Raw genomic sequence first — 25,802 nt, forward strand, 5'->3', positions numbered from 1 at the left:
TCTCTTGTTTGGTCATAAATTCTTCCCTTGTCCATAGATCTGACAGGCAAACTATTCCTTGCTCTCCTAGTTTGCTTATAGTATCAATCTTTATATCTAAATCATGTAACCATTTTGACTTTATCTTGGTATAGCTTGTAAGATGTTGGTCTATGCCTAGTTTCTGCCATACTATATTATAGTTTTACCAGCGGTTTTTGTTAAATGGTGAGCTCTTATGCCAGAAGCTGGACTCTTTGGGTTTATCAAATAGTAGATCACTATAGTCATTGACTGTTACGTCTTGCACACCTAACCTATTCCATTGATTAACCACTCTATTTCTTAGCCAGTACCAAATATTTTTGATGATTGCTGCTTTATGATAGAATTTATGATAGATAGATCTGGTACAGCTAGGCTACCTTCCCTTGCATTTTTTTCATTAATTTCCTTGATATTCTGGACCTTTTGTTCTTTCAGATGAATTTTGTTATTGTTTTTTCTAGCTCTATAAAATAATTTTTTGGTATTTTGATTGGTATGGCACTGAATAAATAATTTAGTTTAGGTAGAATTGCCATTTTTATTATATTAGCTCAGCCTAACCATGAGCAACTGATATTTTTCCAATTGTTTAGATCTGACTTAGACTAGCATTTCTCAACCTTAAGGACCCCAAAGAGCTTTTGTTTATGTGGGTTATATTCAATAGTATATACCATATTGGAAATTAAAGCATCTTAGTATTATTATGAAAATAGTTTGGCCTTGTAGACCTCTAGACTTAAATAAGTGGGGGAAGTAAATAGAAGACCAAAGTCTAAAAGGATTAAAATAAAACATATTTTAGGCAAGTGAGTAATTAGAACTCATTGGAACAACTCACTGTTTTCCTATGACACTTCAGGTTTCTGATGAGTGTGGCAATATTACCATGGTGGTCCTAGCAATGATAATGATGATGTTATCCTGCATTTTCATAGTTAATGTGAGAAAGGCCTGATTATTTTAGGGAAACACTTTTTTCAGGCCTAGAATATTTGTTGAACTTATCAACAAGGTTGATATAGCCCATTTCTGATACTTGCAGGGAAGGAGGTCTACTGAGAAGTCAACCTCTTGAAGGAACTCATTTAGAATCTTTATTATCATCGAAGTCTTCAAATGAGAATTCTTTTTTTAATATTTAATTTTTTATGTTTAGTTTACCACAGTCAGTTCCACAGGTTTGTGAGCTCCAAATTTTCTTCCCCTTCCTCCCCTCCCTGCTCCCCCTTCACCCTCCCCCCAAGACGGTATGGAATCTGATATATATTCTACATATACCTTCGTATTAAACATATTTACACAATAGCCAAGTCATAAAGAAGAACCATGATCAATGGAGTGAATCATGAAAAAGAAGAAACAAAACCAAAAAAAAATATAGAAAAAAGGGAGAGCAGATAGTTTCCTTCAATACTCATTCATACTCCATAGTTCTTTATCTGCACGTAGATAGCTCTTTCCATCATGAGACCTTTGGGGCTGTCTTTGAACCTTGTATTGCTGAGAAGAGCCAAATCTATCAAAGTTAGTCATCACAGAATCAATATGTCTTTGGTTGTGTAGAATGTTCTCCTGGTTCTGCTCCTCTCACTCAGCATCATATCATGTAGTTCTTTCCAGGTTATTATGAATTCCATATCTTCCCCATTTCTTATAGCACAATAATATTCCATTACATTCATATACTACATATACCTTGATTTTCAATTCTTTGCTACCACAAAAACAGCTGCTATAAATATTTTTGTACATACGGGTCCCTTTCCCCCTTGTGTGATCTGTTTAGGATACAGCCCTAAAAGTGGTATTGCTGTGTCAAAGGCTATGCTCATTTTTATAGCCCTTTGGGCATAGTTCCAAATTGCTCTCCAGAATGGCTGGATCTGTTCACAACTTCACCAGCAATGTAATAATGTTCCAATTTTCCCACATCCTCTCCAACATTTATCATTTTCCTATTTTGTCATGTTAGCCAATCTGACAGGAGAGTTGTGGTACCTAAGAGTTGTTTTGATTTGCATTTCTCTGATCAATAGTGATTTAGAGCATTTTTTCATATGCCTACAGATATCTTTGATTTCTTCATCTGAAAACTGCCTGTTCATATCCTTTGACCATTTATCAATTGGGGAATGACTTGTATTCTTATAAATTTGGCTCAGTTCCCTGTATATTTTAGATATGAGGTCTTTATCAGAGACACTAGTTGTAAAGATTTTCTCCCAATTTTTGTCTTCCCGCCTAATCTTTGTTGCATTGGCTTTGTTTATACAAAACCTTTTCAATTTAACATAATCAAAATTATCCATTACACATTTTGTAATGCTCTCTATCTCTTGTTGTGTCATGAATTCTTTTCTTTTCTATAAATCTGACAGGTAAACTATTCCTAGCTCTCCCAAATTGCTTATAGTATCAGCCTTTATTCCTAAATCACGGACACATTTTGACTTTATTTTGGTATACAATGTAAGATATTGGTCTATGCCCAGTTTCTGCCCTACTATTTTCCAATTTTCCTAGCAGTTTTTGTGAAATAGTGAGTTTTTAGCCCAGAACCTGGATTCTTTGGGTTTATCAAAGAGTAGATTGCTATAGTCGTTGACTACTGCAACTTGCGTACCTAATCTATTCCACTGATCCACCACTCTGTTTCTTAGCCAGTATCAAATAGTTTTGATGACTGCTGCTTTATAGTACAGTTTGATATCTGGTATGGCTAGGCCACCTTCCCTAGCGTTTCTTTTCATTAATTCCCTTGATATTCTGGACCTTTTGTTCTTCCAGATGAATTTTGTTATTATTTTATTCAGCTCTGTAAAATAATATTTTGGTAGTTCAATTGGTATGGCACCAAATAAGTAAATTAATTTAGGTAAAATAGTCATTTTTATTATATTAACTCGGCCTAACCATGAGCAACTGATGTTTTTCCATTTGCTTAGCTCTGACTTTATTTGTGTGAAAACTGTTTTGTAATTGTGTTCATATAGGCTCTGGGTTTGTCCTGGCAGGTAGACTCCCAAGTATTTTACAGTGTCTACAGTAACTTTAAATGGATTTTCTCTTTCTATTTCTTGTTGTTGGGCTCTGTTAGTAATATATAGGAATGCTGAGGATTTATGTGGGTTTATTTTATACCCTGCGAGTTCACTAAAGTTTTTTATTATTTCAAGTAGTTTTTTACTTGATTCTCTAGTATTCTCTAAGTAAATCATCATATCATCTGCAAAGAGTGATAACTTAGTTTCTTCTTTGCTTATTCTAATTCCTTCAATTTCTTTTTCTTTCCTTATTGCTAGAGCTAACATTTCTAGTACCAAATTGAATAATAGGGGTGATAATGGACATCCTTGTTTCACCCCTGATCTTACTGGGAATGGAACTAGCTTATCCCTATTACATATTATGCTTGCTGATGGTTTTGGGTAGATGCTATTTATAATTTTAAGGAAGACTCCGTTTATCCCTATGCTTTCTAGTGTTTTTAATAGGAATGGATGTTGTATTTTGTCAAAAGCTTTTTCTGCATCTATTGAAATAATCATATGGTTTCTCCTAGATTTTTGTTGATATGATTAATTATGCTGATAGTTTCCCTAATATTGAACCAGCGTTGCATTCCTGGAATAAATTCTACCTGGTCATAGAGTGTTATTCCCCTGATAAGTTGCTGCAATCTTTTTGTTAATATTTTATTTAAATTTTTTGCATCAATATTCATTAGAGCAATTGGTCTATAGTTTCCTTTCTTTGTTTGACTCTTCCTGGTTTGTGTATTAGTACCATATTTGTGTCATAAAAAGAATTTCGTAGGACTCCTTCGCCTATTTTCCCAAATAGTCTATAAAGTATGGGAATTAATTGTTCTTTAAATGTTTGATAGAATTCACATATAAAACCATCTGGCCTTGGAGATTTTTTCCTAGGGAGTTCATTGATGGCTTGCTCAACTTCTTTTTCTGAGATGGGGCTATTTTGGTATTTTATTTCCTCTTCTGTTAACCTGGGCAATTTATATTTTTGTAAACATTCATCCATTTCCTTAAGGTTGTCAAATTTATGGGCATACAGTTGGGCAAAGTAATTCCTAATTATTATTTTAATTTCCTCTTCGTTGGAGGTGAATTCACCCTTTTCATTTTTGATACTTGTAATTTGGTTTCTTCTTTCTTTTTAATCAAATCTACCAAAGGTTTATCAATTTTATTGGTTTTTTCATAAAACCAGCTCTTAGTTTTATTAGTTCAATAGTTTTCTTGATTTAAATTTTATTAATCTCTCCTTTGATTTTCAGTAATTCTAATTTGGTATTTAATTGGGGATTTTCAATTTGTTCTTTTTCTAGTTTTTTTTCAGTTGCATGCCTAATTCATTGATCTCCTTTTAATCTCTTTTATTCATGTAAGAATTTAGAGATATAAAATTTCCCCTAAGAACAGTTTTTGCTGCATCCCATGAATTTTGGTATGTTGTCTCATTATTGTCATTCTATTGAATGAAGTTATTATTTCTATGATTTGCTCTTTTGCCCACTCATTCTTTAGGCTTAGATTATTTAGTCTCCAATTAATTTTTAGTTTATTTTTCCATGGTCCTTTATAACAAATAATTTTTATTGCATTATGATCTGAAGAGGATGCATTGACTATTTCTGCCTTTCTGCACTGGACTGTGAGGTTTTTATGTCCTAGTACACTTGGGTATGAAGGTTCAACATCTGTAGTGTCTGCAGGAGCAGTTCTTATTTCCCTATTTCTTCTGTTATCGAGTCCTTTATCTCAGTACATTCTGTACAGTTCATTGGTTGGAATGCCATCTATTATTTCAAAGCCTACCCCTGCTCTCAATAGAGCAGTGAACATTTCTTTTCTTGTCACTCTATTTTGGCGCCAAATTTGTTGGCTATTCACCCTTCTCTCTCAAGGAGATCTATCCCTTCCCCAGTCTCCTAAGTCATGTAACCATAAAATCTTATTTATCACCACTGTAAGACGGCTCTCTACTTCCCCAAGTAACAGATTCAAAATTAGGTGTTTATAAGCAGGGGGAGCTGTCCTAATTATTAAATTCCTATGAGGGATTCCCATGGGATCATCGTAATATGTGTCTGCAGTTCCTGTCATGATAGCAGTCTTCATTACCTCCTCCTTTAGTCTCGTGATACAATCTCTAAGTGAATACCAGGGTCTATGCTCAGTGGGCCACATAGAATCAGTAGTATATCTCTTATTGCATCCCTCAGCAGCTAACGCCAACAGAGTAGTCCTGTTAGCACCATCTCCTTGCTGATGATGTTCCCTAAAAGCTTGCTTAACTAGAGGATCGTGGCTGATACCTATGAATCTCATACAATCCATCCTATCTACTAATATTCCACTGGCCCCTTGATCACTGAGTCTTACCATCCAAGATATTAATGGTTCTTCTATTCTTTGGCAGAATCTACTCAAAATGTCCGTGACCTCTTCCTGTGAAAAATCTTCCTGAATTTCCCGTGTAACTGAATTGTCACCGTGGGTTTCTGTCTTCCTCCTTTGTATGGGACGAACGTCTGTCTGACTATTTAACCATCTCTCATTCTCTATGCGAGGGATGTCCTGAAACCTAGAAGTGTTTTGTGCCTTAGCCCCTGACATTCTCTCATTTTCTTTCCCCTGCCACCATGGCAAGGACAAAGCAGGCGGTCAGGCTCGGTCTGGGCTGAGTCGGAATGCACTCTTGGCTTATTTGGCCTCCCATTGCTCCTAGCCACATTAATAGAAAAATTCTCATTTGAGTCAGTAGATTCTTGAGCAGCAGTTTGTTCTCCTGCTATCTGAGATTCCCCTTCTTGCTGTGGGGTAGAGTGCCCCCATCTCTTTCACTTAATCTCAGTCTTTCATATACCAGCCAGTAGGCTGATAACACTATCCAGCTTTGCCTAAATAGTAATGCCCCTGACTGAATTCCAACCTCTTGTAAACACCTTTCCAAATCCCTAGGATCTCCTCTCTGTAGTCTTGGTTCCCAGTTTTCACAGGGTCCAGCTTTTTTAGCCAATTCCTTTGCTAGGGAGGAATAAAATGGATCCTCCCATCCTGGGATGTTCATCTCTTCCTCTGAAGTTCTTCTGCTTCTAAATAGAGATCTTATCTCTATAGCGATCCCATCCACGTAGTCGCCAGATGTATTATGAAGGCAGAATTTATGTTTTCAAAGAGAATTATATATATGTCTGAACGGTTCGGAACTGCAGGATAGGAGGAATTCTCTAAGTAGAAGGCAGAAGAATGAAAGCATTTATTCAAACTCCAAAGTAACAGACCCACAAACCAGTGTCCCCATTTTGATATTTTGATCAAAAGCTTCCAGGCCCAATAAGTCCGCCTCACAAGAGTAACCAGGAGGCCACAGAAAAACATGATGGCATTAAACCAAATCATATTCATGCTTCCCCTCTCCGGTAAGATGATTACCCACTGGCCTCAAGTCCTTGCTCAGCACTCCTCGGTCCGCACGCGGGTCGGCTCTGCTACCTGCAGCTCCTGCTTCGGCTTCATCTTCAGTTTTGGCTGTAGCTGTGTCTGGCTCCAACAAAAATCAATCTTCAAGCTGTCTTCTCTCCTCTTATAGAGTTTTGGATGTCATTAAGTGTCGTCTGCATGACCAGAGCTTAGGCTCAGGTGATTGGTTCTTGAGTTGGCTCCTCCCCTTAGGACCCTGGGAGGTTCACATCCACATAGATTAGGTTAACACCTAATAGTAAGGCATGGCTCTGGAGTTAGCACCTCCCCTTTAGCCAGCCCCACCTTGGGCCCCACCCCAGTCACCAATCCACACCCACATAGGTTCCACACCTAATGGGGGTTTGGGCCTAGGGCTTAGCACCTAGTAAGGATTACTCAAAGAAAACAAAGGCCATTTTGTTTACCAATACATTCACATATAGGATTATATTGTTTCATATATGATATACATATATGTATATGTCAGTCTTGAGAATAGTACAGTTATTGTGACAATTGAAAGGGATATACATAGACTGTGGATGTCATTATAAAATAACTGATATAATGATAAAAAACATAATTAAGGAATGTAAAGGGATGGATTTGGGAGAGGAGATAAGGAGGTAGTAGAAAAGGGTAAATTATCTTACATGAAGAGGAACAAAAACATAGTATAGTAGATGGAAAGAAGGGAGGGAGAAGAGCTACATTTGAGCTTTACTCTCTTCTCTAGAACAATGGATATAAACAGTTTGCCCTTATTGATTAACAAGGTTCCCCCACCCCCGCCATTTACCTTTCTTTCTTCCCCATTTACTCTTTTTTGAGTTTTGTATGTGAAGATCAAATTTTCCATTGAGCTCTGGCCTTTTCATCAGGAAGTTCTGGAATTCTCTTATTTCATTGAATGTTTATCTCCTTGCCTGAAAAAAACATGCTCAATTTAGCTAGGCAGTTGATCTTTCATTGTAGTCCAAGCTCCTTTGCCTTTCGGAATATCATATTCCAATTTCTCCTGTTGTTTAATGTAGAAGCTGAAATATCCTGCGTGATCCTGACTGTAGTTCCGTGATATTTGAATTGATTCTTTCTGGCTGCCTGCAGTATTTTCTCCTTGACCTTATAATTCTGGAATTTGGCTATAATATTTCTTGGAGTTTTCAATTTGGGATCTCTTTCAGGGGGTGATCAGTGGATTCTTTCAATGACTATTTTGCCCTCTGGTTCTAGGACCTCGGCGGAGTTGTCCTTAATGATTTCTTGGAAGATACTGTCCAGGCTCTTTTTTCCATCATGGCTTCCAGGTAGACCAATAATCTTTAGATTGTCTCTCCTGGATCTATTTTCCAGGTCAGTTGTTTTTCCAATTAGATATTTCACGTTTTCTTCTATTTTTTCATTCCTTAGATTTTGTTTGACTGACTCTTGATGCCTCATATAGTCATTAGCTTCTATTTGCTCAATTCCAATTTTTAATGAATTGTTGTCTTCATTTTGCTTCTGGGCCTCCTTTCCCATTTGGTTTATTTTGCTTTCCAGGGAGTCATTTTATCTAACTAGATTCTAAATCTCCTTAGCCATTTCATCAATTTTACTCTTTAAAGTTTTGTTTTCATCAGTGATTTTTTTCCATTTTTTTCTTTTACCTCTCTAATTTGATTTTTAAAATCCTCCTTGAGCTCTTCCAAGAATGCTTTTTTGGGCTTGAGACCAGTTCACATTCCCTTTTGAGGTTTTTGATGTGGGTATAGTGTCCATGCTGTCCTCTTCTGAATTGGTATTTTGATCTTCCTTGTCTCCATAAAAAGAATCAATAGTCCTTGGTTTCCTAGAGTTCTTCTTCATGTTGGTTAACTTTTTTTTCTGGCTTTAAAGTGGATTTCTGCTTCTGGGGTTTAGGGGGCTCTGTTCCAGGCTTCTTGTTCTGGGAATTGTGGGTGTAGTTATTGGCTTTGTGTGTTATGGCCTCTCGTTTTGTGAGGTATGGGGGAGGGGTGGTTTGGCTGCTAGAAGTCTCCTCTTCCCATAGTGCTGTGGTACAGCCTTTTTCAGCGCTGATGTCTGATGTCTGCCACTTCCCTTGGCTGTGCGAAGGCACATCTGGGGTCCTGGTGTTGACGATTGCTGGCCCCACCCTCCTGAGTCTCTGGGACTTGCACTGTTCTGCTGAGGTGGGGCCTGCTGGGACACTTCTCTTCCCACACTAGTCTCCTTCCTCCACCATGATAAGGGCCTTCTCCCCAACTTCTTAAGCTAAAAGGCTACTGCAGCCCCACTTCTGGCTCTTCTTTCTCAAAGTTTCTCCTGAAGGAGTATGTATTATCTGGGGGAGGGAGGGAGGGATGAAAGCCGTTTTAGCTTGCCATTATGGCTCCCGGAAGTTCAAGAAGGTGTGTTTCAAACCTTTAGACTGCTGGTTGCAAGCCTTTGGAGTAGTTGTTCTCACAGCCTCAGGTGCTTTGCTATTTCCTCCTGTAGCTCCAACAGACTCCAGTCCTGTGCTGGGAGGCTTGGGGAATCACCACCAGTTTCACGAGCCCAGCATTCTCCCAGCCTGGATCACTGGCTGATTTCGGCAGCTGCTTCAACTTTGGTGTGGTCTGGTACAGCTCCATGCCCTGGATGCTCTCCCAGCCTACAGATCTGTCCTGTACACCCTGAGAACTCTCCTGGCTTGTAAATTTGCCATGCTCGGTCTACTAGTGACTTCTAACTCTCAAATCTGCTCAGATTCACTTTTTTAGAGGTATCTGACATAATTTGTGTGAGAGCTTCTGTAAGAAACTGTTTTCATGAGGCCATCTTCCAAAAGACAAATCTTTGAAACACTTTTCAGGTGTTGGTATAATACTGCCCATTAATTATATGGGTATTTTGAACAAAAGGAGATGAATTCAAAGTCACATAGGGAGTGATAAGAGAGACCAAGTAAGGCCAGATTTTTCCCCCATCATATTTCCTTTTCATCTAATTATGCTAAATATTCATCTAAATAGTGTCTATATGGTCAATAAAGAAATAACCCATGCGTGTTCACCCTGGGAAGCTTGCTTACCTAATAGGCTTCTCCTCATTGTTTGTGATGACAAGGATCTGTTTGTACAAGGGCATCCCGGGTAAGTAGATGAAGCAGGTCCCAAAGTTGTAACTGGTGAAGGAGAATTGGATAGCAGGAGTCACTGATGAGCCCATGAGTATGCAGGTGTATATGGGACCATAAGTGATCTGTGAGGAGGGGATACGAGAAGAAAATTAGAAAAGGAAGAGCATCTTAGGTGGGAAAGAGAATAAATAGGGATGGACTCAGGGACACATATATAACTAGGGCAAGATGCCCTTCTGAGCAATGCTCTGTACAGATGAATTTACTATAGACAAGTAAGTTTCATCCCCTGGTGGCCAGTCCTCTGGATGAGGCTCTCCAAATATGGGTAGGCTGGCCTTCAGATGACAGGCACAAACTCAAATGTTTTAGCTTGGCAGGATCTGCCAAAGTGTATGTCCCAGAAGCATATGTCCTTGCCCAGGGTGCTCTCTATGCCTTGACAAGGCATTGGAGTAGCACCTTGGCTGAGGGTTGCATGTGTGGTAGGTGCTTAATGTTTACTGAATTGAATTTTTAAACTTATTGTTTCTGTCTCCATTTGTTAGCATGACTCATGGCTGATCCAGGTGTTTTCCTCAGACCACATTTAACCTCTGGTGTTTTGTGTAGTGGCTGACAATGATATGAATTCACAGGAGCTGCCCTGGATAGCACTCCAGGAGCTTCTGAAACATGATTAGGTGTCACCATCTTTACCCTGCACAGATAGGCAGGGAGATCCTCTTACTTACTGCTATCTGGATGCCAAAGTCTCCCAATATGGTACCTAATACAACTCAGATCAGTTCAGCCCATTCCAATTTGGTTTGTTCCTAGTTCTGTGACAGACTGACATTGCTCCTAGGTTAAGGGGGGCTGATATCTGTCACTAGTTCAGAGCCCTTACACCAATACTTGCTCTTGACATAAAAGGAAACATCTGTAGAGTAGGATCCTGGGTCGCTTAATCAACTGACCAACTAATGGATATTTCCTGAGCTCTAATTATAGTCAAGGCCTTGGGAAAAGCATTATGAGGGGCTACAAGCAAGTGTAAAATATTGTCTCTGACTTCAAGGAGCCCTCAGCTCTGTCTGGGAAAAGAAACCACTCCATGCAAAAGATAAATAACAATCTATAAGCCAATATGTTACAGAATCAGAGTGGAACAGTAGAGAAGAACACTGGAGTCAAAGGGTCTGAGTTCAAATCCCACCTCTGTGTGACTTTGGACACATCTCTCTAGGCCTCGGTCCCCTCATCTTTAGAGTGAAGGGCTTGGAGTAGATGGTTTCTAGGGTCTCTTCCAGCTTTGTCTAGGTTCTACGATAAGGGCCAACTGAATAGGAGATCAAGAGGCTGAATTAACTCAGAGCCTGGAGAAGTTAAAGTCATCTTACCTTGAGTCTGAGCTCCACATCCTTTATAAAACACTTCTTTAGAGGGCAGAAAGCTAGGAAGGCTGAGACACTCTGCCCGGCCTCAACCACTGTCTCAGCGGGGGAGAAAGTAAAATATTGCTGCAGGGCTTTGGGACCATCAAATTCGGACAGGACGCTGAAGTTGAATTTACCAGTGTTAATCAAGGTGAAATCACACTGCACACTTTCATTGATTTCTACCTGGAACACAGAAGAGAGGCCACAGTGAGCAAAGTGAGTGTCAGCTTAGTATATACGATGGATTGGCTTAGCCCACTGTAACACAGAACTCCCGAGTCAAGAGATCCACCAGCCAGAGCCTCTTTGGGAGGTAGGTGCTGCCACACTGGGCTCAGTGCTCTTTTCAGAAGCGAGGATTCTCCCTGGGGTGAGATCTTTGGGGATGATATGGCATATGGAAATGCCTGAATAGACTGGGGCAGGTCATTTTTAGTGTATTTTACCAGAGACACTGAAGAATTACGAAAATGGAAATATAAACCTTATCATATAGTTAATTAGCTGATAGTCTAGTAGGTCTTGGTTAATTCTTCAGATTCAGGCACTTGGGCTTGCCATCTATCCAAAGGCTTAGTCTTCTGAAAGCACATTAACTTTGGGCTACCTTTGAGTATTTTAGAGGGCATCTTGATTTTGTTAATTTCCCTGTTCCAGACAACCATGAGTTTCTGGCAGGTCTCCCATGGGAATGGATGAAAGGGATGTTCCCGTGTCCTCATCCCACCTCCTCACCTCATAGAAGCTGATGACATTGGGCTGGTGGGGACTCAAATCAATCACGGAACCATCACTTTCTTTGCACTTGATTTCCACCTTCATACTGTAGCCCTCAGCTTTGACATTTAAGGTCAGAGGTTGGGCTTTCCTTTTCACATGGCAGATCAGATTAAAGTTCACTTCTCCTTCATACTTTGGGGTGAAGAAAATATCGATGGGTATCCTGGTTGGAGAACAAATTTGCAGGTTGGTTGACTGTGCCAACAGGCACATGTCAGAAGTTCTGAGGAGTGGGGATCAGCAGATACATTGCTATCACATCCTAGGTTGGAACCAGGCTGCAAGGCAAATCAGCTGTCTTAAGAAAAAGTCCAAGTTGTGATCATTTGTCTGGGTTGGGCATTGGCCATCCAAAAAGGCAGAAGACATCAACAAAATAATGAAAGTGAATAGGGAAAACTGGGAGAAGATATATTGGAAAGTTTCAACTCTGAAAAGAAGACTAAATCAAGGCAATAAAAATTGGGGAGATTGGAGAGTCCAGTCTTTTGATTTTAGAGGTGGCAGGCTTGGGTCTGAAAAGACTGGGATCCCAGACAAGGGCCTAGTGTCACCTCAACCTGTGCCTCAGACACCAGACTCGATGCCTGGCAGAACAGAGTCCATGTTTCCCATGTGTGATGTTTTCCCTTATCCCCTGCCATCTTAGGATGTATTGAGAGAGGTAGTACCATGTGTTAATCCCATCTAGCTTCTGGGGAACCCAATCTTTGTTCTGAATCTTTGCCACCCCCCTCCCACCTTAGCTCTCTTGAATCTGGGTAGTGATTCTCTGTATCAGTGTCACATTCCAACACCACAGAATCCTAGGGAATGGAAGTCACATTTAACTGGTACTTTTCCCAGGCAAATGGAAAACAAATTCATATCTCTTGCTCCCATCATCCCCATTCAAAATCATATTTATTTGGGGTGAAAACCCTCTTTACCAGCCATCTCTCCACATATTCTCCTCCTCATACAATTTAATTCTATTTCTTCCCAGTCCTTTTTCTCCTCTACCTTCTTTCTCTTTTTAACATGTTACTGATGCATTTTTTTACATTGCTGTCACTTTCCAGGTACCTCCTCTCCCCCTTGTAGTAGAAAAGTAAAGTTAAGCAAAACAATCCAACATGTAATGTCTGTTAGTGCATGCTGCATTTTGTACCTGTAGACTACCAACTTTTTACCAAGAGAAGGGAAGTATGTTTCATCCTGAGGCCTCTGGAGTCAAGTGGGTTCTGACATCTTGATGTTGTTTCCTTTTACATTATTGTGATCACTAAGTATTGCTTACTTAACTCTTAATCAGTTCATATGTCTTTCAAAGATTTTTCTGAATTTTTTTATATTCATTATTTGTCAATAGAGCTCCATTCTGTTCATATGCTACAATTTGTTTAGCTATCACTCAATCAATAGGTGTCTCTTTCCCTCCCCCACCCAACCCCAGTTCTTTGCTACCACAAAAAGTGCTACTGTAAGTATTCTGGTACATATGAGAATTTTTACTTTGTTTTTGACCTCCCTGTGGTATGTTCCAAGGAGCTGAATTTCTGAGTCAAAGGGTACAGATAGTTTAATCACTTTCTGACATAGTTCAAAAGTTCTTGCTTTCTAGAATGTTCGAACTAATTCACAACTGCACCAATAGCATATAATATTAGTGTGCTTGCCGTCCCAGAGATCTTCTAATATCTACTATTTCAGTTTTTTATTAACTTTGCTCATTTTTTGGGTTTGGGCTGAAATCTTAGAGTTGTTTCAATTTGTATTTCTCTTTTTCTTTAGTAATTTGGAGTCTTATTTTAGAAGGCTATTTACTTGCTTTTCTCCTTTTGGTAACTCTTTGTTTATATCACATGACCAATAATCTATTGGGGGATGGCTTTTGTATTAATTTCTTATTTATTTTTGATATCAGACCTTTATTAGAATTATCAGACCTTTGTTAGAACTATTCGATGCAAAGATTTCCCATGTCCTCTCTCCTTTTATAGTTTCTCTTCTTATTCTGGTTACATTTGTGTGTCTTTTGTGATAACCTCTATCCCATGTTCAGTTACAAATTTTTCCTTAAGCCCTAGATATTAAAGGTACTGCTTACCTTTCTATGATGTAGACTTTTTTTTGGCATTTATTTTGATATATGGTGTAAAATACTGGTCTAAACTCAATTTTTTGCCAAACTGCATTCCAATTTTCCTAGCAGTTAATGTTGAACAGGCAGTTCTTAATCAGATAATATGTTTGCAATTCTTCTTAATAATACTTCTTGGTCTTGCTTATTTAGTTTGCTCTTTTCTTTACTTTTCTGATTTTTAACTAGCCCTAAATAATTTTGATGAGGATTGTTTTATAATATAACATAGGGCTAGTAATGCCAGACCCCCTTTATGCTCATTCTTTTAAAAAATTATTTCCCTAGAGATTCTTGACGTTTTGTTCCTCCCAATGAATTCCGTTATTGTTATGTTTAGTTCCAAAAAGTAATTCACTGTTAGTACAAAATATTTACTTTACCAAGTTTAAAAAATATTGCCATAGCCCATGAATGATGAATAACTGTACAATAAGTATGCCTTTATTTTGGTAAATAGTTTTTTTGTAATTGTATTTGTATTGTCTTGTATATGTTAGAAGGTTAACTACCAGTTTTAATTTTTTTACATAGGAAAGGTAATGATATTCTGCATTTTTTTGCTTCTAATTTTACTGAAATTATTGTTTCAATTAATTTTTTGTTAACTTTCAGGAATTATCAAATCCAAATCAAAACAATGTCAAAACAATAATTTTGTTTCCTCTGCCTCTGCTTACTCATACAAATAGCCACTACCATTCCTTCAGCCTATAATTCTCCTCTCTTCATGGCCAAAGCTCTAGAAAAAACTATGTGTAAATATTCCATTTAGATCCTTCACTGGTTTGCTACTCATTTCTTTTTTAGATTTCTCTAAGCCTGACAGAAGCATGTTGATATTTTCATCAGGTCTTGCTTCACCACGTTCATCTTTTGGTAATCCAATTAGTTTTTTCTTTAAGTGCACAGATTAAGCATAATGTAGCTTTTCTGCTGATTTGTTACCCATATTTATTTTTTATACTTGAGTTGCCTGAAATCATAATCACTAACACTGCTTTTTTTGGATCCAGCAGAGACATAATACATTCTACTCCAAATAATCATTTTAACTCTTTATGTTCCTGTAAGCAACAAATCTTTGGGTTTTTCTTTTCGATCTGTGCTTCCACTTTCTTACATTTTGTAGGCAATTTTTCCTATTTGCCTTCACAGTTGTATTTGTTTTTTTCTTCTACTAATTCTCAAAATCATATTTCTTCTCTTTCCTCCACTATTCCCCTCTTCAGAAGAAAAAGTTGAAAGAAAAAAGGGAATGATATCAACACAAGATATCTTTGGCTTATATTGTTTAGGACAATCTAATTATATTTCTCTCCTCTCTTATTTTTCTCCTTGCCCAGACCCATTTTTGCTGGATGTTTCCATGTTTCTCTATTTCTTTCTCTTTTGCCTTTAATCGGGCTTTCATACTTGTAGTTTATTTTTCCTGTCTCCATCACCTACTCAACTCTAACCTCTTTTTCAAGTTCCCCTCATACCTCTCCCTGACCAAAGCCATTTCCTATACTTATTTTACTGTATTATCTTCCCTTGCCTGGCTCAAATGAGTAAGATTCCCACCTTCAAATTTGAAGAATCTTCTCCTGTGGGGCTCACAAACAAGAAAGAGTAAATTTGTGCTTTACTTCCTCCCTTCCTCATTCCCTTTCTCCTTCCCTTCATCCCTCTCTTCATCCTTCCCTCTCTTCCTTCCATCCAAGCTCTGAGCTTGTTTCTTTTGGTTCAATCAATCAATAAACATTTACTAAGCACCTTCTATGTGCTAGACATTCACTGTGCTAAGTGCTGGAGATACAAAAAAGGGGAAAAGAGGCAAAAAGATACAAAAAGAAGGCTCTCTGCCATCAAGGAGCTTACCATGTAATGGAGTAGAAAACATACAAACAAATATGTACAAAGCAAGGTAAACATACTATAAATAGGAAAAAATTAACTGAGGGAAGGTACTAGAATTAAAAATGGTTGGGAAAGGCTTCAAGTTTAAACAGATCAGGAGGCAGAGAGGAGGAAGGAGAGTGTTTCAGGCATGGGAAACAATCATTCCCTCATTGGTCTGGGATTCTAAAGGAACAATACTTTCTTTCCCCCCTTTCAGGATATAAACACGATCAATGCAGTCCTTTCCCATTGTTCAAACTTGTTTTATCTGTCTCAGATTCGTTGCTCTTTTAACAGGAATGCTTTGAAGGCATTGATTCTGTTAAAAGTCTTTTTTCCCCTGTTAGATTATGCTCAGTTTTTTTAAATGAGCTTATTCTTGGGTGCAGATTTATTTCTTTTTAGTGTATCATGTTCTAATCATCTCCTTTGTGTGAGTGTATGTGTGTGTGTCACATGAAGAGTCCCTTGTGATTCTGGCTGGGTCTGTTATTATGTGGCCTGTCTTTTTCTGGCCACTTGCACTATTTTTCCTTTGACCTGAGAGACCTAGAGCTTGACATTCACATTTTCAGTGTGTTAAATTTGGGATTTCCTTTGGTAGTCGGTTGTGGATTCTATTTTTATTTTGTCCTCTGGCTCCACTGGTCATGGAAAATTTTGGGGGGGAGTCCAGTGAGTCTTCTCCATCTCCTATTTTCCAGGTCAGCACCTTTTGATAGTATAGTTCCAATTTTGCTGTCTTTGACTGTGCTCTAATATTTCTTGGTGTATGTACTATTGATTTTTAAAGTTTTTTCCTTTATTACTTTTCCCTGAGGTGTCTACTATATTGTTAAGGTCCTCCAGATTCTGTTCTAGGCTACTGACTGTCCTTTCAAGTTTTACATCATGAGTTCTAATTTTACTCCTCTTTTCTTCCTTCATTTCTCTAATTAAACCTTCCAGACCCTCTAGGCATCCTTGTGATCAATCCATTCTCTTTCTTGGGGTACAAGCTGATTTTCAAGGTGATGAATTTATCAGCAGACTCTCATAAGCCAGGCTGAGCTGGTTCCAGCTCTTCCTGTGGTGGCACCAATACAGAATTATTCTCTTTATTTGAAATTTTATCTCTTAATTTCACATGCTCTCTCATTCCTTCAGTCTCTCCACTGATCCCTTCTATAAAGTCTTAGCTTATAAATATCTCCCTACTGAAGACTGGGAGGGTCCTGGAAGAGTCGATGCCAAAAATGGGCTGGTAAAGTTTGCTCAATGTGTTATTACATCCAAATGTCTCTTTCTTCTGCAACTGTTGGAGCCTCTGATACATGAAGTTCTGAGCCAGCCCCTTGGTCGAGGGTATAGACAAGAAACCAGGAGATGGGAGCAGCATTGTAGAGTTCTCAGGCTTCAGGAGGGAACCCTTAGTGCTAGAGATCAGAAGGGGTGAATGGGCCCTTTGTACTTTTTCCACTTATGGGGATTTCATTGGACACATTGCTTCATTCGATGCATGCCTTTACTGTTTTTGAAGGTAGAAGGAAATGGACTTGGTGAAGACCTTTGATTCCACTCACTTAGGGAAGTCTGGTTTCCCTTTCCATTGTTGCTTCTGGAACCCACTTCTGTTCTTGACAAACTCACCTTTACTCTTGAGCTCCTCTTTTCTCCATCTCGCTCTCCTCAGTAGCCATTTCAAATCTTTCTTCTTAAGCTCCACTCCCATACCCATCTCTCTCAGCAGATGTCCTCCAGAGGAAATCCCAATCCTCCATAACAAGCTCCCCAGTTACTCCTTTTTCACCTCTCAGAATCCAAAGTCTTTTCTTTAAATTTGATCTCTGAAGAAGTGACCTTTTGGCTTGCCAAGGACAGTCCCTGTATTTGTGCCCTTGATCTTGTCCATTCCCACACCCTCTGGAAGCTTAGACCATCAATTGTTCCACACCCCTCTTCTTACTAACTATTGATTGGCTTCTTTCCAAGGATGTGCTAGTAAATATTTAACAACCGACTCTTCAGAAAAAAATTGTGCCCAACACACTTTGATGTTTAATCTGCATTATTAACATTTTACCCACCACTTTCTTAAATCTCGACAATTTTTACAGAAACTAATAAATTAAGCCCTGATTTGTAGCATTTGTAGATTGATGAGGTGTAAATGCTACACGGAATATTTAACCTCTGCTCTTGTGAGCCAGTTGGAGCTGGCTCCAGTACACCCTGGCCTCTTCTCCAGTGCCTACAAATATATTCAGGTCAATCTTAAAAAAATTTTCACTTGATGCTGCTATACTCTGAGGCTACTGTCTTCCTCTGGGCCCCCTCCTCCACTTTCAACCTCCTAGAAAGAATCATCTACACATGCTATCTCTACTTCCTTATTCTTTTCTCTTCTCTCTCCCTACTGTTCTGGCTTCTTACCTGACCACTTGATGGAAACAACTTTGTTCAAAATTACCAACAATCTCTGAATTGTGAAATTTTTCCTCAGTCCTCATCTTTTTTGACTCTCTGCAGCTTTTAATACTTTCCACCCTCCTTCCCCTCCTTTTTGGACACTCTTTCTTCCTCCTTTACCTTCCATCCCACAGTTTTTTCTTGATTCTCCTCCTACCTATTTGATTGATCCTCAGGTTCTTTTGCTGGATCATCATTCATCTTCTGTCCCCTTGGCATTAGTCCTCCTCAGAGATCCTTTGTTCCTTCCTCCTTCCCTCCCCTTTTTCTTCCTTCCTTTCTTCTTTCTCTTTCCTTTCTTCCCCTCCCCCCTTAAACCTGTAGGAGTAGATGAGATTATCAAGGGAAAGTGTGTATGTACAGGGTATCTTGAAAAAGTATCAGTTCACTTTTAAGGCGTAATAACTTGAAACTGCACTCAGGCTTTTGGAAACCCATGTATGTATACACTTTGCCTTGGTGATCTCATCTACTTCGACAGGTTTAAGTTCCATATTTATACTATCTCCATTTGGGAGACATCAATATCTCTCAAATCTCTACAAAATCATGTAACTAAGGCACAAGTCTGACCATATCATTGCTTAATTCAAAATCCTTGGATCGCTCTCTCTAGGATCTAGGATAAAGTCTAAACACCTTAGCTTGACTTAGTTTGAAGTGCTCAACAACCTGTGTCCTACCTATTTTTTCTGCCATGTTTCATGTCGCAAATTTGACACTCCAGGCAACCTGGACTGATGGCAATTTCCTGAACTCAATTCTGCAGTTTAGCTTTCCTGCCTCTGCTGACTGGTACAAGCTGTCCCCCTTCTCATCTTTACCAGTCAGAATGGTTCAGCTCCTTCCTGGTGGTTAGTGTCCTTTTCCTCCTGGATGTACACTGACCTCGAATTATATTTATTTGTTTACATGTTGTATCCCTTCTCCTCTCCTCATCCACCCTCACAGGCTTTGTGGTAGAGTGGATAGCATACTTAGGAGACCTGAGTTCGAATTCTTCCTCACGAATTACTAGCTGTGTAACTCTGGGTGAGCAAGCCTAACCTGTAAAATGAGTGTGATATTTAAAGTGCTTTTGAAAACCTTCACATGCTACATGAATATTAATTGTTCTTGTTACTATTATCACGGACAGTGGCTGTTCTGCTTTTATCTTTGTTTCTTTAGCACTTAGCACTGCACCTTGCATATAATGACTTCTAATAAATATTTGTTAAATTACTAAATGAAGAAGCTGAGGGTAAAAGAGGAGGACAAAGGAAGCTGTCCAAGGACACACACACACACACACACACACACACACACACACACACACACAGAAAGAGAGAGAGAGAGAAAGAGAGCAGAGTTGGGATTAGAATCCATGGCTTCTGACTCCCAAACCAGAAGACTGCACACTGACTCTTTTATTAAAATAACAGGAGCTATCAGCATTTGTAGCCATCATTAATTCCCCACTCCCTGGCCCCAACACACACACACACACACACACACACACACTCTGACTTCTCTCTGAACTAAACAAGATCATGGCTACTGGGAATTTGTACCAATGTAAAGAGTATAATGACTGATTAGCTGGTAGGAGAGAATCTGTGACTATCCTGGCATCTTGCCATTTCAAAGGTGAGCAATAGTAAGTAGCTAGAGGCCACCTCTTCTCCTGCTCACCTGGACATTGCTGGGATTATGCCTTCCATAGGCTTCACAATCAGGTTATTGATGTAGCCTTCAGAAAAGCAGGAACTATCTTCAAATGCAAAATTAAAGTCTTGCTCCTCATTATTAATCATGTGTACTGTCTCTCGGGCTTCATGTCCTGAGAAGAAACCACCCAGATGTATTAGAGTTCATATTCCAGTTCCCTAGTCAATTAGTCTCTATTCAATTGATGCTGACTTTATGGGTGTTGGGCAGAGATTACTGTGGTCCCTTTTCTGGCATTGGGACTGTAGTCCTATAGGACTCTGTTTCATTGCCCATATGCAGTTCTGGGTCATAGTCTTGTATCTCAGTCCCAGGGCTAGGAGGAACACTAGCACACAAGAGCTTGTGGCCACAGGAGAACAGGGACCCTTGTCATAATTCCAGGGCAGAAAGAATGCTTGTGATTGCTCATCAACCAGAGCATAGGACAGGAGAGTAGTAAACACATCTCTTCTTAAATCATTCCACCTCAGAAGAACTGAAAACTTACAGAGCCCAGAACTAGCTCTGAAAACAAACACACAAAAAACTTGAAGTTTGAGACAGTGCCCCCTCCATTTTGGAAACATAGACACATTTTAACATAAAGTTAAAAGTCAATAAATGGGCTAGAAAAATGAGCAAACAACAAAAAAGGCACCTGACCATAGAAAGTTACTGGGGCGCCCAGGGAAGATCAAAATACAAACTCAGAAGAAGACAACAAAGTCAAAACTGCTATATCCAATGCCCCAAAAGAAAAATGTGAATTGGTCTCAGGCCCAAAAAGAATTCCTGGAAGAGCTCAAAAAGGATTTTAAAAATTAAATAAGAGAGGCAGAGGAAAAAATGGGAAAAGAAATAATAGTGATATAAGAAAATCATGAAAAAAGAGTCAACAGCTTGGTAAAGGAAACACAAAAAATACTGAAGAAAATAACACCTTAAAAACCAGAATAGGCTAAATGTTAAAAGAGGTAAGAAAGTCTGCTGAAGAGAAGAACTCTTTAAAAAGCAGAATTGGCCAAATGGAAAAGGAGGTACAAAAGCTCACTGAAGAAAATAATTCTTTAAAAATTAGAGTCGGGCAAGTCAAAGCTAACTACTCCACAAGATATCAACAAACAATAAAACAAAATCAAAAGAATGAAAAATAGAAGAAAATGTGAAATATCTCATCGAAAAAACAACTGGCCTAGAAAACAGATTCAGGAGGGATAATTTAAGAATTATTAGACTAGCTGAAACCATGATAAAAAAGAGCCTTGACATCATCTTTTGAGAAATTATCAAGGAAAACTGTCCTGATATTCTAGAACCAGAAGGTAAAACAGGGATTGAAAGAATCTACTAATCACCTCCTAAAAGAGATCTCAAAGTGAAAACTTCCAAGAATATTATAGTCAAATTCCAGAACTCCCAGGTCAAGGAGAAAATGTTGCAAGCAGCCAGAAAGAAACAATTTGAATGTCATGAAGTTTCAGTCAGGATCACACATGATTTAGCAGCTTCCACATTAAAGAAGCAGAGGCTTGGAATACGATATTTCAGAGGGCAAAGGAGCTAGGATTGCAACCAAGAATCACCTACCTAGAAAAATTGAATATAATCCTGTAGGGGAAAAATGGATATTCAATGAAATGGAGGACTTTCAAGCCTTCCTGATTAAAAAGACCAGAGCTGAATAGAAAATTGGACTTTCAAATACAAGTCTCAAGAGAAGCCTAAAAAGGTAAACAGGAAAGAGAAATCATATGGGATGCAATAAGGTTAAAGTGTTTACATTCCTAAATGGGAAGATATTTGTAACTCCTAATAACTTTCTCATCATTAGGGCAGTGGAAAGAGTATACATTGAAAGAGGTATGGGTGTGAGTTAAATATGATGGGATGATATCTAAAAACATAAAATCAAGGGGCGAAAAAGAGGAATGCTCTTGGGAGAAGGGGGAAGGGAGAAGTAGAATGGGGTAATTAATCTCACATAAAAGAAGTGTTAAAGAGCTTTTACAGTGGACCAGAAGATGATGGAGGTAGGGGGATTGCTTGAGTCTTACTCTCATTAGAATTGTCTCAAGTAGGGGATAACATACACACTAAGTTGGATATAGAAATCTATCTTACCCTACAGGAAAGTAGGAGGGGAAGAGAATAAAAGAAGGGGAGGGAGTTGACAGAAGAGAGGAGAAACTGGGGGAGTGCAATGGCAAGCAAAGTGGGATTTTTGCTGGATTGAATGTGCTTCGAGTTTTAGCCAATCAGAGATTTCTATATGTTGTGTTCTAGCCAATCAGATGTGCATGATTCCAGCCACTCAGGGACCTGAGTTCTAGCTAATCAGATGTTGGCTAGAACTGTATATAAGGAGAGCTGAGAGTGTGAGAGAAGCAGACATTGAGAGAGGATTGAAGAGAACACATTGAGAGAGAGCTGCCAGTGTGGAGAAGAGGAGATGAAGAATGAGCTGTGAGCACTGAGCTGAGAGGAAACCTAAAAGAGCTGGGAGGAGACCTCTAGAGCAGAGAGGAGATCTCTAAGAGCGAGGAGATCTTTGATGGCAGAGACTTGCTGAAGGAGCCTCCAAACTTTGAAGTCAGGGGGAGGCCAGTGGAGCTGTAGGGCAGAGACCTGCCCATGGGAAGGAGGCTTAGCTTAAGCCCCTTTTGAGAGCTGTTAAAGTGAACTGAACTGTTAACACAGAGCATCTGAACTTCAGAAGTGAATTGAGATGGTGGTGTTGGTAGTGTGTGTTGCTGCCCTGTTAAGCATCATTTCTCCAGAAACAGAAGCTGTGGGTAGGAACCCTTGGAGCCTGCTGTTGGGCATGAGCTGGGAGTGGAGCAGTTCCCATGAGCTGAAACCTGGTGCAGAGCAGAGAGCTGCCTACATGTGAATCCAGGCAAGAGTTGGGAGTAGTCAGCTTACAGAGGAAGAGCCATGGAACTTGAAGTCAATCTCGAGTCAAGATGAAAGAAGACTTTACTTGGACGCTTGTTCTAGTTCTTCTCAGCACTAAGGTAATTAAGTGCCTTTGACTGAGACTTCCCTTTGTTTGAATCAAGAGTCTTTGATTAATCAAGAGTCTTTGATGACCTGCTTAAGTCACAAGAAAGCTTAAGTCACATGAGTATGAGTCACATGGTTGTGATGCCCTCTGTGGGCTGACCCTGAAGAAATGTATAGATATTCTCTGAGATTACCATTTTGCTTTGGGGGCTCACTTATTGGAAGAGTGTCATGTGGAGACTCTGGGTAGCCATTAAGGAGACCCCCGGCTTTGAAAAACCCAGATGTTGGTGCTTCTCTCTCCAGTAGCTATGCATGTAATGTCTTGGACAGACAGCTAGAAGCCTGTCTGCTGATTTGTGTTATTTTGCTCTGTTTTAATAATTTCTGTATGTGTTTTCTCTGAAGTTCAGGGTGCTGACTTTTCCCCCTGAACTAAGTGAATATGTATGTTTAATTAAAGTGAGATTGTAAACTCCTTAAACTTGTTTTTCTTAGAAAAGCAGATCAAAGACCCATGCTAGCAGCCGTCCTGTGTGCTGGTGTTATTGGTCTTACACAGATACAGTAGTGGCAAGTAGTATTATTGTACAGGGAGGCAGTAGCCAAAAGCAAAACACTTAAAATTTAAGAAAATGTTATTCATTTTAACTTAAATACAAAAAGACAAAAAAGAAAACATTTCCATGTACATACACAACGTAAAAAGAGGATCAATATAAAATCATGAATTTCCATTTCACACTATTTACTTTTTTGGACAAACTATGTAATGAATACTACACATCATTTTCAAAGCTATCCTACTTTTCTATGATTCTTTCTAAGTTTTCTTTTATTCTCTGCTGTGCACTTTTAGTTTTTTCTCCCTCCCTCCCTACTCTGCCCTAGAGGAGGCTATCATTAGACACAAAAATGTGTATATATATATATATGTATATACCATATTATAGATACTTCTATTCATCAGTTCTCTTTTGCTGGATAGCATCTTCCTTCATAGGTCCTTTGTAGCTGATTCGAGTATCTATAATACTCAAAATGACTTAGTCATTCAAAGTTTTTCTTAGAACAATATTGCTATTACTGTGTACAACATTATCTTGGTTCTGCTCATTTTGTTCTTCGTCATTTCATACAAGTCTTTCCATCTTTTTCTAAAATCAACCCGCTCATTGTTTCTTATAGTACAGTACTATTCTGCCACAATCGTGTGCCATAATTTATTCAGCCGTTCCCCAACTGATGGGCATCCCCTCAGTTTCTAGCTCTTTGCCTCCACAAAGAGAGCTGCTATTAATATTTTAGAAAATATACATTCTTTTCCTTTTTTTCCTAATCACTTTAAGAAATAGACCTACTAGTGGTATTGCTGGGTCAAAGGGCATACACTTTGGGAATAATTCCAGATTGCTGTCCAAAATGGTTGGATCAGTTCAGTTTCACCAACAGTGTATTAATGTCCTCATTTTTCCATATTCCTTCCAACATTTGTTACTTTCCCCTGCTATCATTTTAGTCAACCTGATAAGTGTAAGATGATATCTCCAAGTTGTTTTAATTTGCATTTATCCAATCAATAATGATTTAGGGCATTTTTCAATATGGCTATGTGTAGTTTTGATTTCTTCATCAAAAAACTGCCTATTTATATGTTTTGACCATTTATCAATTGGGGAATGACTTGTATAATTATAAATATGAAAAAGTTCTTTATATATTTTCAATATGAGACCTTTATCTGAGAAACTATAAATTTTTTTTTTTTAGCAAAACACTTTTGAAGATGGACAGGGTGAAAGGAGAGAGTAGGGTAAACAGGAGGAAAAATAGGGTGGAAGGAAATGCACAGTCATCATAACTGTGAAAAAATCTTTACAGCAGGTTTCTCTGATAAAGGCCTCATTTCTCAAATATGTAGGAAACTGAGTCAAATTTATAAGAATACAAGTCATTCCCCAACTGATAAATGGTCAAAGGATATAAACAGACAGCTATCAGATGAAGAATCAAAGCTATCTATAGGCATATGAAAGAGTGCTCTAAATCACTACTGATTAGAGAAATGAAACAACAACTCTGAGCTACTACTTCATGCCTATCAGATTGGCTAATATGACAGAAAATGTTGCAGGAGATGTGGGAAAATTGAGATGCTAATGTGCTGCTGGTGGAGCTGTGAACTGATCCAACCATTCTGGAGAGCAATTTGGAACTATGCCCAAAGAGCTATAAAAATGTGCATACCCTTTGACCCAGCAATACCACTTCTAGGACTGTATTCCAAAGAGATCATAAAAATTGAAAAAGGACCCACATGTACAAAAACATTTATAGCAGCTCTTTTTCTGTGGTGGCCAAGAACTGGAAAATTGAAGAGATGCCCACCAATTGGGGAATGGCTGAACAAGTTATAGTATATGAATGTAATGGAATACTATTGTGCTACAAGAAATGATGACTAGGTGGACTTCAGAAAAACCTAGGAAGACTTATATGAACTAATGCTGAGTGAAGTGAGCAGAACCAGAACGTTATACACAGTAACAGCCACATTGTGTGATGACTGACTTTGGTAGACTTAGCTTTTCTCAGCAATGCAAGGACCTAAAACAATTCCAAAAGACTCATGATGGAAAATGCCATCCACATCCAGAGAAAGAAATATGGAGCCTGAATGCAGATCAAAGTAGTCTATTTTCTTTTCTTTTTTTTTGTTTTGTTCTTTCTCATGGTTCCTCCCATTTGTTCTAATTCTTCTATACATGATTAATGTGAAAATATGTTTAATAGGAATGTATATGTAGAGCTTATATTAGATTGCATGC

At 38.8% G+C, this 25,802-nt stretch overlaps 1 protein-coding gene across 1 annotated transcript in view; it reads right to left on the minus strand.

Annotated features, from left to right (window-relative positions):
- Window positions 1–25,802, minus strand: part of HYDIN (HYDIN axonemal central pair apparatus protein) — a 455,510-nt gene that overhangs the window by 28,992 nt on the left and 400,716 nt on the right. The window contains exons 72-75 of the mRNA XM_036750079.1: window positions 19,954–20,101; window positions 11,781–11,988; window positions 11,007–11,228; window positions 9,577–9,746 (exon numbers count right to left, since the gene is read on the minus strand). Coding sequence (XP_036605974.1) covers window positions 9,577–9,746; window positions 11,007–11,228; window positions 11,781–11,988; window positions 19,954–20,101 — 748 coding nt within the window. The remainder of the gene's footprint in view (window positions 1–9,576; window positions 9,747–11,006; window positions 11,229–11,780; window positions 11,989–19,953; window positions 20,102–25,802) is intronic.

This window comes from Trichosurus vulpecula, chromosome 3, assembly GCF_011100635.1.
Source record: "Trichosurus vulpecula isolate mTriVul1 chromosome 3, mTriVul1.pri, whole genome shotgun sequence".
Classification (NCBI taxonomy): domain Eukaryota; kingdom Metazoa; phylum Chordata; class Mammalia; order Diprotodontia; family Phalangeridae; genus Trichosurus; species Trichosurus vulpecula.